Below are 12,886 nucleotides of genomic sequence, written 5' to 3'. Positions count from 1 at the left end.
TAAGCAGCTAATAACGCTAAGATGACAACAAACTATCTTAGACATGAATTAGTTGTGTTGATAATCTTGTTTTTGTCATGTTTTGTGGTTGTGGAATGGTGAGTTAGTAGAGAAAATGATGGTAACTCTGGTAACTCAGCTAGAAATAAAGACAACAGACGGCAGAAAGACGAGGACCCGACAAGAGACACAGGTGGATTTAAACACTCAGAGGGAAATCAGGGGAACGAGACACAGCTGAGATCAATCAAGGGGTAGACGGGACAACACAGAGACTCAACTGACACAGAAACCAAACTAAACACACAGAAAACTCAAATCCTCACAATTTTTAGCCTTCTGCTAATGTTAGCACTGTGTGCTAGCTGTTAGCTAGAGAACAGAACCTTACTTCGAGTTTTGAAAAGCTATTAGATAAACAGCTGGAACAGTTTTAGTCCTGGGGAACACATGATCCAGATGATCAGTACGTTCTTGGTGCTAGCGTTAGCTAACCCGTTAACCATGCTGAGGTTTTTTAGACGTGTTCGTTCACGTTGAGTCGTTTTCTGGCTCCAACGTGTCAGGCCGGATGGACGAGTCTACTGCTGGTCAGAAACGTTTCTGCACCGACAGGTAATCATGTCTCTGCTATCAAACGTCTTCCTGGTCTGATTAAAGAAGCTGAAGAACTTTTCTGGTTTCATGCATTTTTTCTACTTTTTATTTTCTATCAGAAATATATAAATAAAAAACAGCTCACAATAAAAGAAGTTATTTTACACATCTCAATAAATAAATATCTTCATTGCTGAGACTGGTGTCCAGCACCGGATCATTTCTGTTTCCTGTTCTATCATTCATGTCTCTTTCTTAGCATTTCAGTGAGAATATTTAGAGTTTTTGAACATATGTGAAGAAAGCGTTGCCTCATCTGGCTCAAGGTTTAAAATTTAACAGACAAAAGAGGTTAAAGGTCAGCAGGAGCAGCTTATCCCTCATCTGCTGTTCAAACATAGGCGCTGGAGCCTCAGTGATCAGATGAGACCTCAGAGAGCGTCTGATTGGAGCGCAGCAGGCCGGCGCCGCAGACAGGAAGCTGTTTCCACTTGGTCTCTGCGTGTTGCCCGTTGCTCTGCAGCGTCAGACTTTCTCCCTGTTGCTTCCTGAGAACCAGCAGCTGCAAGACGTCACTCCTGCTCTGCTCGCTCTGCGATGTTCGTCTTGACGGGACTGCCGTGTCCGTTGGGCCTCAGCACCCGCAGCGGGTCGTCACAGGAAGTGATGGTTTCCTTGGAAACGGCGCCTGCCTGGTTCGGCTCCACATCCTTCACAGGAGGAGACGGATGGGATTCTGTTCTCAGAGGATCGGACGGGTTCACCTCCTCGCTCCTCCTCTGCCTCTTCACTGACCGACCGTCCGGTGGCGCCCCCCGGACCGCTCCTGGCCCACCAACCCCCAGTTTGACCAACCAGTTCCTGCTCACAGAGGAAAACGGGTCATGGCGCTCAGCCCGCCTGAACCAAATATGTTGGAAGAGACAGTGTCCTCTGTCCTTCTGTCTCTGTCATGGAGACAAACAGACACGGTTACTGAGATCTGCTCTGTTAAGGTGGATCTGTTAAGGTGGAACTGGAAGATACTCACAGACTTGTAGAGTTGTCCCTTTATGTCCACACACAGGAAGCGTCTCCGTCTCAAGTCAAAGATCAGCACCCAGCTGTCGGGTGCTGCAGCTACCGGCAGAATGACTGAAAAATGATTCAACAACAGCAAATAATTCAGAAAAATAACTTGTAATTACCAGGAATATTGTTTGTTTAGAAGTCATGAAAATAATCAACAGGATCTGAAATTCCTTCAGAAAGATTACGTTTGTCTGAAATTGTGAAAAATATGTTTGTCTTTCCAAACATATTGCAGGAAAACTGAACATTTTGGGGAGTAAAATGTTGTGAATCCTGAAGACGCTTCAGTTTGGATCCGCTGGGAGCCGTTTGGGATCCTGGCAGCGATGAAGACGATGGTGGAGTCAGGAGCAGACTCACCCAGGTGAGGAGCGTTCGGTCTCAGATCCAGGCGGAGGCGTCCCGGACCGGCGGGGGCCGCGGCCTCCGCGCCGCCCGCCTGCGGCCGCCGCAGCCTCGCTCTGCTCTCCGCTCTGCCACAAACATGCAACACAATCAGGAAGAGTGTGAGGGGAGTCAGCTGCATGGTTCCTCTCCGAAGCTCCAATGTTCTGGATGGTGAGAGGGCAGCTTCTGCAGGAGGAGAAAGTCCAACAGGCTTATTTAAACAGAGGGTCAATAAACCAGCTAACTGATTTACCAAAATACCTCAGAGCCTCCCTGCCCTGCTGCAGCTGCTGCAGCTGCTGCAGCTGCGGCCGCCCGCCGCACCGCCAGCCTCTCTCTGCATTTATACACTGAAAATATCAACATTTTACAGCATTTATTTGGACTTTTCTGCATTAAAATGAGATTAATTCATTATAGCATGAAATGAGTTGAAACTTAAAGAGATTCTGCTCTAATGATGTTTCTCTGGAAGGAGCCGGGTCAGAACCAGAACTTGTTTGTTGTGGCGGTGGGGTCGACCCAGAGGAACATCCAGAACCATCGCGCCATGAAGAGTCACAGCATCAATGATTCACCCCCTGCTTATTAATTAACTGTACACACTTCTGCTGCGTAACGGAGAACGAGCTGTAACTCATTTTCTCACGCCGCCATCTTTCGGTGACCTGCTGACCTCATCGCAGCTAGAAAACACTTTGACTCTCACAGCTAAACTCCACAGCTTCGTGTTGTAAAATGATCCTGACAAAGTTTAATCCCCAGTGAATTATGTTTCCCAAAAGGATAAAATACAAAACCTGGCAGAAATATTCACACCTCTCAACACTTTTCTTCTTTAGTTTAGTTTATTTAGTTCATTTTATTCTGGGAGGACGAACCGGAACACAAAAATATCATTTTCAACTTTTACTTCCTAATTAAAAATAAGAAATGTGCATCTATTCGATCCCCTTTAGTCTGACACCTCTAAATAAAATCCAATCCATCATCTGGACAAGGAGACAAGATGGACCACCAGGATAAATATTTAGTTTTGTAACTAAATATTTAGTTTAAGGTTAATGTTTGATTAGCAAGCTAAATAGTTTGCTCAGATTTGAATATTTAATTATCAGGCTAAACATTTAGCTTGCTAATAATGAATTTACTTTGTAACTGATATTTTTAAAGTCATGGTAAGACAATGAACCCAAATTACTGAAGTTCATTTTTGACCGTGTAACTTTAGAAACGGAACTGGTCACATTCCATCAGGCAGGGTAGGGTCAGCCAGGCGGTTCCGGTTCCGGTTCCGGTGCGTCTCGGTACCGCTCCTAGAACTGGCTGATTGCATAGACATAATAAGAGTAAACCCCGCACTGGCTGCTCTGGCGCAGGAAACACGGCGGCCATCTTGGAGCGGTCGTCTCTCCTACTTGGCTAAACCGGATCAGCAGCAGGAGCCTCGGCACCGCCGGATATTTTTGTTCATATCGACGAACTATTGTCGTGAGATCTCGGGGGATAACGTGTCACAAGTAAGATGGACATATTAGTGTTTATATTTTGTGAATAGAATATTACCAAACTGTATTTATGTCCACCGGCCAAATACCAGCTAATATTAGCTACAGTGCTAACGGTGTAGCACCGGGTTCAGCTATGAAGAATAACTGAGATTTAGGAAATCTTAAAAAGTTTGAATTATTCCCTGACATTGATTCAGATTATGCGACACGAGGAGGCAAAGACTGTTATTAATGTGTAATTTTTTGACTCTGTTTACAGTAAAATATCTCCAGTTTTAGTTCTGAAGGTTTTATAAAGACAGAAATGTGTTTAAGGACAGACGGATTCACTGCTGATGGATCTCTGAAGCTGAAAAACATGAATAAAACATATACAGACATTATGTATATACGCTTGTGCATGTAAAGATGTGTAGTAAGTCTGTGTCCTGACCCGGTGCTGGCGGTACCGCTTGCTGCTGTGACGTAATGAATGCAGAAGGTCAAACATGCCCTGCAGGGTGAAGATGTTGGATGGTAAATGTGTTTATGACATTTCTACAGAATCACTCTTCTTCTCTGAAGAGGCTCCATATCAGCAGCACAATAGACGGGATGCAGACATTGGCAGGCTCAAATCAAAATGCATCCCCTCCTGTATTAATACACTGGACAGTTATTAAATGTTGATATTAAATGTTCTGCACCTCTGTTTCCTCATCCGTTAAGCTATTGTGGTGTTAAAAGAAAAAACGGAGAACATGTTCATCAGACACTGACTGTAAAATATTGGACTCGTGTCTCATTAAAGGTGTCAAAACCGGATTTGTTTCAATTCATCTGCGACATAAAATCCACCTTTTTATGGCTTACATGGTTAGGAAATATGATAATGTTACGAATATCTTTCAAAGTTTCCTCTTCGGTCATATTTCAGTCCGTTTTCTCATCAATATGCGAGTTTAGAGCGACAGGCCATGCGCTTCTCTGCATCACACCTGTTCATGTCAAAGTTCACCTGCAAAAGGTCACGGTGAGTCTGACATCCAATCAGAGAGCTGAGCAACTTAAACTCCATAACATTTATAACATTTATTATCAGAGTATTACGAAAAATCATGAAAACTTCGGAACTACTTTACATTTTTACTGTAAGCTGAACAATGCGCTTCCATCCTCTGACCAGCAGAGGGCGCTCCACACTCACCGTTAGTTTCTCCTCAGATCCAAAAATTACTGAACCGAAAAAAAACCTGGAAGAAATTCAGTGGAAAAGATTTTACAAAACAATTTTTATTTTCATCTCAGGAGTACAAGTGACTGCTGTGCACAGCACAGACGTACAAAAATAAAAGGAAAGCTATTTGTTATATAGTATTTTTCTCACTTATATTTCAGAAACAAACGACTGGAGAAATCCGTTTTCAAACTAATTTACAATCATTTCAACAATCAGAACTAAGGCAGAAGGTGAGGTATTAAAAACAGGAGGAAGAACCAGGAGCTGAGCGCAGGAAGCTGAAACAAACAGGCTGCAGCTGGACCAGCTACACAACTCTGACCTCTGGCTGACCTCCAGCTGACTTCTAGCTGACCTCTGGCTGACCTCTGGCTGACCTCCAGCTGACTTCTAGCTGACCTCTGGCTGACCTCCAGCTGACTTCTAGCTGCAGAAGTCAGCTGGAAAGCCTTTAGCTAGAGTCTCTCTGGTAAACCCACTGATGTCAAAGGTGCATGAAAACAATGTGAAAAATGAAAGACAGGTGTTCAGCTGGAGGTCCAGCTGACCTCCAGCTGACCTCTGGCTGACCTCTGGCTCACTCAGATGCATCTTGAAGATGTTTTTTTTTCTCTGTTTCTCATCAGTTTTCTCCAGACTTTCACTCTGAAACAAACCCAAAGCTGCCGACAGATTCCTCTGAGCTGCAAATAACAAACTGACAGAAGCTGCTGTCAGCTGTTTAGAGAAAGTTAGGAGGAAGAACGACCACCTCACCTCCTGCAGTGAGTGAAAATAAGAACAATAAATAGAAAAGTGCTGCACCTTCATTTGGAGATAAAGTTTAAAAAGCTACAGGTGATGTGTCTGCGCAGGCCTAAAGGTCATTCAGGATCGTCTCCATGACGACCTGGAGTCTCTGTCCTCATCACCTGGCTGGAAGAACCGGATCCAGTTTACTGGACTGACTGCTACAACAGAACCAGAACCGGGTCTGAACTCCTCTCTGCTACCAAACCCCTTTGTGACATCACTTCCTGTAAACCAGCCAGAATGCTGTGGAAAAGTTTTCAACCCCCTTCAGATTTTGTTTTCTCCATCAAAATGTTTCAGGTCGTTGAAATCAGAGCAGAACTGAACGTTTGGTACAGCCAGCGATCGGGTCGGAACCAGAACTCTGGAGTTTTCCTGATGGATCAGGAGAAACGTGGAGGAGTGAATACTTTTGCACCAGCAGAAACAGGTGCAGAGCTGGGGGTCAAAGGTCACAGCGAGGTGGACAGGTGCCAGGAGGGGCAGCGCCCCCTGCTGGGCTCCTTCTGCTCTGAATTCAAGTAAATTATGCTGCATGAAAAAATGTGAATATTAAAACCAAACCAGCAGATTGAGCTGAAAACCCTGGGATTAATAATCTGGGATTAATCATTTGCTGCTACCACATAATAACAGCAACAACATTATTAGTAATAATAAATAAATCAGGATGAATTATGAAGAACCTCAATAATCTACTGTCAGTAACCTGAACACTTCAAAATAAAAGCCCAGTCGTGGATCCTCAGGAACGTCAGACCCTCCAGGAATTGGGCTCTGGCTCAGGGTGGCATGACGCCGGGGTCGCTGCTATTTCTGACTCCAGATCAGCATTTCTGGTATGCGGGGGGGCTCAGCTCCTCCTGACACAGAAACAGGAACAGGAAGGCCTGTCCCTAAAGTAACCCACCGACCCCCAGGAGGAAGTCCTCTCCCTCCTCTTCCTCATGATGAAGGTGCTGAAGTATCGCACAGCCGGTAGTAAACATCAACCCGCTCCTCCTGCTGCAGTCCGGTCCAGGTTTTCAGGCCTGTCCAGGTGTTTCTCACCTGGCATAATAATAATAATCCACATGTGCAAATCAGTTTGTTATTGCCGCTTTCTGCCCTCTCTGTGTCCTGCCTCATATCCGGGGCAAGAAGTGGGTGACTGTCATGGCGGTGGTGGCCCTGTTGCCCCTCTTGACGCGGCCATGTTTGCTGAGCGCTATGAAGCAGCCGCGGTGCGCCGCAGACTCGTAGGCGTTGTAGTTGTTGGCCAGAAGACTCTCCCTGAACTTACACTCATCATGGAAGACGGTCTGCAGGGACAGGAAGGCGAGGCAGAGATCAGACCTCACAGCCGCCATGTTCAAGATCAAAATGTCTTTCTGCAGCACGGAAACCATTTCAGCTCAGTTATAGATATTATCATTGATCCTCCTTATCAGCTAGTGCAGCACGCGCAATTAATTATTCAAATTAGTTTAAAAAGTTTTTTATCCAAGAAAACCCAGCAGACAGAAACAGCATTCCTCATTTACTGATAATTACTGATAATTATTGGTATTTATTGTGACAGACTGGCGACCTGTCCAGGCGACCTGTCCAGGTGACCTGTCCAGGTGACCTGTCCAGGTGACCTGTCCAGGTGACCTGTCCAGGTGACCCCGCCTCTCGCCCGAAACGTTCTCTAGAGAGGCAGCAGCTCCTCCTGACCCACCAGGGTCAAGGGTGTTAGAAAACAGATGGATATTGGTATTTACTGATACTTACTGATAATTACTGATATTTATTGAAGCTCTTGTGGAACAAAACATTGGAGAAAATGGAAAAATGACATTTCCCATAAGTTTTGTGTTTAACATCATTAACAGCCCAGTTGCAAACAGTTATTTTAATAACTGGATGTTAAAGTTGATTTTTCCTGAAAGTGGATCAGGTGAAGCTGAACTAGAGCCGTTCTGGTAGATCAGGTTTACAGATAAAAACGTTTCTGTCCTAAATATTTTATATTAGAAGACTTTTGGCTTCATTATTTCTCTGTGTTGTTCTTTCAGTCTTTACGCTCCAATTAATAAATCACTAAATTAATAATTAATTCATTTTGATTAATGTAATAACAATGAAACATCTAGAGGAAAGTTTAAATACATTTAATTAGGTCCAAATTAATTTACATGTTATTATTATTGAAATATCCATTTTCTAACACCTTGACCTCCAGAGGGGTCAGGAGGAGCTGCTGCCTCCAGCGAACGTTCTGGGCGAGAGGCGGGGTCACCTGGACTGGTCACCTGTCTGTCGCAGGGCGACACAGAGACAGGACAAACACACACACACACACACACACACACCTAGGGAGAATTTAGAGAGACCAATTAACCTGACAGTCATGTTGGGAGGAAGTCGGAGAACCGGACAGAACCCACCACCCACAGGGAGAACATGCAGACTCCGGGAATCGAACCCAGGACCTTCTTGCTGCAAAGCAACAGCTCTACCTACTGTACTCTAATTTAGTAATTGATTCATGTTAAGTGGAGCAGAGACACTAAAAGCGGTTTTAGGCAGTTTTCTTGACTCCATCATTTTTCTTTATCATCTCCACTAAACATCAAATGAAACTTGAACTTTCAGTTTCACCTCCAAACCAGTTCCCATCTGGTTTTAATGGCCATAACAATAAATAAATTTAAATACCCTAATATTTTCATTTCCTCTCTCATGTCACTGAGACAGAGCAGAAATCCTCTGCAGCGCTGAGCGAGCATGTGGCCTAGTCCAATCACTTATCAGATGCTCAGGCTGCTCACGAGCCGACGCTTCATCACTCAGAGTCGGATGAGCAGCCGCATTCTCACACACACTCACACACACTCACACACACACCCCGGGACATTCCTGTCCGTCCTCTGGACACGCCCCCCACCCACCAGCTGCTCCTGTCTGCACTAATATTATTATTGTTGTTATTATTAATAATAAGCTGAAACCTCTAATGTGTTGCTTGGATTCAGTTTGCAGAAAAATCTTCCTGCAAAAGTATTCACACCCTGATTTATGATTTTTCATACCAAACCCGTCTGAAAAGTGTGGTGTGTATTTATATTCAGATTCCTCTGGGTTTGTCCATCTTCACAACTTTACAGATTCTCCGGTGGAGTCAGATCTGGACTTTGACTAGGCCACTCTAACCCATGAATCAGCTCTGATCTGTCTGCTCTGGTCGTCCTGCTGGAAGCTGAACTTTGACCCCACTCTCAGCTTTTCTGCAGGTTTTCTTCCAGGTTTGTCCTGATTCACCCTCCCACAGCATGATGCTGCCACCACCATGCTGTGCTTGAGTTCTGCTCTCCTCTGACCCGCCTGGTTCCTGGACCCGAGCCGCTCCATCAGGGCCGTTCCTGTTATTATATGATCACATGTTAAATCTACAGTAACGTTTCTGTAAAACCTCATAATTCTGTACTTTTCAGAAATAATTCCAGTTTGGTTCAGATTAAAGAACTACAGATTAATTACGGATTATTTGTAGATTAATTTCAACAGAACAATAACAACACATCAGAACCTATATTGGGATCAAGCGATCTTTCAGATATCCAAACCTTGAAAATCAAGAGTAAATAAAAGCATTAAATATCAAATAATAAAACAAATAAATGTTGCAACACATCATACTTTTATTATTTATTTGTTACACTAATAATGTCTAAAGATAATTTCTCTCTGCTTCTGATGCTAAATCTCATTTTAAAATGATCATAAATATCCGTTTCCACGGAAACCTCTGATCGGCATCATCATTATATTAATAATAATAATCTTTTATATTAATAATATTCCTTCACTCTGGCTGCTGACTGAACCGCCTCTTGTGACGTCACTGGTCCATTTTTACATCTGGCTGTTTCCGGTTTTATTCTTTCCATCTTTAAACGTGAGTTCACGTTCTGTTGTTGCAGAACCGAACCCTGCTCTGAACTGAGCCAGAACCAGAACCTCCTCCCTGACCTCTACAGAACCGGAACCAGAACCGGACCTGCTCCAGAGTGAGGAGGGCTGAAGACAAACGCCCACCACACTTTTTAGATCGTGTTGAGAAGCATGCAGGATGTTTCTGTTCTGATCAGTGAAATGCGATCCAGTGTGAAGACTTCTGCAGGTACCACCACCGCCCACCCCACCCCGGGCCCAGAACGGCCAGTTCCCTGTGAAATTAGCACCGAGGCTTTAACGGGCCCCAGGGGGATTCCCACGCTGCACCTGCTAGCCTCATCAGCGGCCTTTAAATAGACCTTTCTGAGCTGGCGGAGCTGCGGGTTCACCTACCGTCCCGTACAGCCTGCCGCGGCTGTTCATGGCCACGAAGCGCCCGCTGCGCAGCCCGAACAGGCTCACCACGCCGCGCTCCACCGTGGAGATTTGGATCAGACCTGCAGCGGGACAGAGAGCGTGTTAGAGCGGACACAGAGGACACGCCGTCCCGCTGGGAACCCCGCAGGGAGCCGCGCAGCGTGCGGGGCCTTTGTTCCGCATGCTGCGCTGCATCAGGCAGGAACTGCAGCAGATGCATCAGCGCACGCACTGCGATGCATGGGGGCGCGCCATGGCTGCGTAAAAATAAGTTGGGTCTAAAAGCGTCCATACATTCATGACATGGCTGAGGAGGAGGAGGAGGAGGAGGATGAAGATGGGCTGATGATGCTTGTTTTTAATAGCATCATATTCAGAAGAAATGTAATTCTCCCAGTGAAGAGCAGAGGTCACTCATGCATGTTAACGGGGGCCAGCGAGGGGCCAGCGAGGGGCCACCTGCTCCGCTCCAGCCTCCTGCCTCCCCGCTTCAGCCCGGAGGAGGAACTCACTGTACGGGTCTTCGCTGTGCGCCCCGCTGATGCCGCCGTCGGGGAGGACCTGCAGGTGGAACCCGATCCCCACGTTGCAGTAGAGCCTCCGGACCCGCTGGATGCCCAGCAGGTAGTCAGTCTCCCAGCTGAGCTCCGGTTTCTCCCCGGAGACCCACAGCACGGAGCGGGAGAACAGCGTCTCCCAGCGCCGGTCCAGCGGAGCCGCGTCCGGCGCTGGCGCCCCCGCCGCGGCTCCCAGCAGGACGCCCAGGAGCAGCGCCGCGGTCGGCGTCCAGCAGGACATTCTGCCGAGGAACCTTTGCGCAACGGACATCCGGTTCGCCTCGGGGCCACGTGCTCCAAATTAATGAGCCTAAAAATAGCGCGCCCGGTGTCTCTGCTCCGGCATGGCGGCGGCGGCGGCGGCTGGCTGGCTGGCGAGCGGCGGAGCGGGGCTCCGGAGCCCCGGGGGTCGGGAGGAGACGAGACGGCGGAGGGCGCGCTGGAGCTGATGGAGATGCTGCTGCTGCTGCTGCCGCCGCTGGTGATTACCATGGTTCGCAGCTCCTCTGCGCCCCGCTCTCTCTCTCTCTTTCTCTCTCTCTCTCTCTGGCTCCGACGGTCTGCGGCTCGGTTCTGGTTCCGCCGATCCTCCGGGCCGCCTGTCGAGTCACCGAGCAGCCCTGGTTCTGGTTCTACCCGGGCCGGGCTCCCGCATCCCGGGCTGACATGGCGGCAGTCTGCGCCAGATTAGCGGCGGTCAGCGGCATGGTGGGGCGCTGCGGCTCCCAAATTGGGCCGGACGGGCGGTCATGTGTCCGTCCGGCAGCTTCCTTATTTAGAGTGAAGGAGTAAAAACAGGCCGGCTGTCACCGGAGAGCAATGACGGCGCTCTGGTGATCCTCAGCCGCGCAGCTCCGCAACTTTTCCCTGAAAACATAAAATAAAATGAAATAAAGGTTTTCTGCATGAATCGACGCGTCAGGTTCGCCGGAGAGGTCAGGTGGTGTTGGGGGAGGGGCGGGGGTACAAGTCCCCCAAGACAGCCGGAACCAGAGCGGCCCAATCAGATCCGGTGTTCATCCAGACATTTCTCAGCTCAGGAGGAAAAGCAGCAGAAGAACCAGGAGGAGAACCTGCTTCTCCATGTAACAGGCAACAGGCGGGGGCGGGGGGAGGCCCGGTACCTGCAACACTTCCTCCACATCTCCAGCAGATGGCGCCATTTCCGGTTTAATTAAGTCCAAAATGCTCCATTATTTGTATAATTTAATTAGAACTGAAACGATTAATTGATTATTGAAATAATAGTCAATTAATTTAGTAACTGGAGCAGAGACACTAAAAAAGGCACTAGACTTTTTTTGACCGTCATTTTTCTTTTAATCCTCCATCATCAGGTCGCTGAACTCAGTGACAGAAAACATTTTCCCTCCTTCTCTACTCTGCTGCGAACAACAGAAACAAGAAAATAAAAGTAGAAAAATACAACAGAAAAAAGAAGAACAGCTCACAATAAACACCACAACAATAATTATACAGCTGATAGACCATAAAGGTGGACAAACATTCAAACAAGCAACGGAACCGAACCGAGTCAGGACATATTTAAAACTACACAGGTTGACAGTCACAATCAATGGCAGGTCCGGTCCGGTCCGGTCCGGTCCGAACCGAGCCGCAGGCACACAGCGGATTCCAAGTCTCATCAGAAATGTGTATTCCAAGTTCTTCTGACCATTCTGCTCTGATCTCATTGAGCTTTACTGTATTTAGTGATGAGATGTTACACTGCCTGGCCAAAAATAAAGTCGGCACCAAAAACTGGTCACACTCTCTAATATTTTGTTGGACCGCCTTTAGCTTTGATTACAGCCCACATTCGCTGTGGCATTGTTTCAATAAGCTTCTGCACTGTCACAAGATTTATTTCCATCCAGTGTTGCATTAATCTTTCACCAAGATCTTGTATTGATGGTGGGAGAGTCTGACCACTGCGCAAAGCCTTCTCCAGCACATCCCAAAGATTCTCAATGGGGTTAAGGTCTGGACTCTGTGGTGGCCAATCCATGTGTGAACAAGATGTCTCATGCTCCCTGAACCACTCTTTCACAATGTGAGCCCCATGAATCCTGGCATTGTCATCTTGGAATATGCCCGTTCCATTTGGGAAGACAAAATCCATTGATGGAATAACCTGGTCATTCAGTATATTCAGGTAGTCAGCTGACCTCATTCTTTGGGCCACAATGTTGCTGAACCTTGACCTGACCAACTGCAGCAACCCCAGATCATAGCACTGCCCCCACAGGCTTGTACAGTAGGCACTAGGCATGATGGGTGCATCACTTCACCTGCCTCTCTTCTTACCCTGATGCGCCCATCACTCTGGAACAGGGTAAATCTGGACTCATCAGACCACATGACCCTCTTCCATTCCTCCAGAGTCCAATCTTTATGCTCCTTAGCAAACTGAA

At 46.9% G+C, this 12,886-nt stretch overlaps 2 protein-coding genes across 2 annotated transcripts; both read right to left on the bottom strand.

Moving 5' to 3' along the window:
• Positions 1–711: 711 nt before the first annotated feature.
• On the bottom strand, positions 712–3,056 carry LOC111610731 (fibroblast growth factor 23-like). Its single transcript, XM_023345535.1, has 3 exons — positions 2,029–3,056; positions 1,628–1,731; positions 712–1,544 (listed from the first exon to the last, which is right to left on the bottom strand). The coding sequence occupies exons 1-3, from the start codon at positions 2,192–2,194 to the stop codon at positions 1,170–1,172; spliced, it is 645 nt and encodes a 214-aa protein (XP_023201303.1). The 5' UTR covers positions 2,195–3,056; the 3' UTR covers positions 712–1,169.
• Positions 3,057–5,545: 2,489 nt separating this feature from the next.
• LOC102225141 (fibroblast growth factor 6-like) lies at positions 5,546–12,310 on the bottom strand. Its single transcript, XM_023343404.1, has 3 exons — positions 10,428–12,310; positions 9,892–9,995; positions 5,546–6,878 (listed from the first exon to the last, which is right to left on the bottom strand). Exons 1-3 carry the CDS (start codon positions 10,741–10,743, stop codon positions 6,702–6,704), a joined length of 597 nt encoding a protein of 198 aa, XP_023199172.1. The 5' UTR covers positions 10,744–12,310; the 3' UTR covers positions 5,546–6,701.
• Between the last annotated feature and the right edge of the window lie 576 nt (positions 12,311–12,886).

Source organism: Xiphophorus maculatus, chromosome 2 (genome assembly GCF_002775205.1).
Source record: "Xiphophorus maculatus strain JP 163 A chromosome 2, X_maculatus-5.0-male, whole genome shotgun sequence".
Lineage (NCBI taxonomy): Eukaryota > Metazoa > Chordata > Actinopteri > Cyprinodontiformes > Poeciliidae > Xiphophorus > Xiphophorus maculatus.
This window is presented reverse-complemented; position numbering and strand designations above follow the sequence as displayed.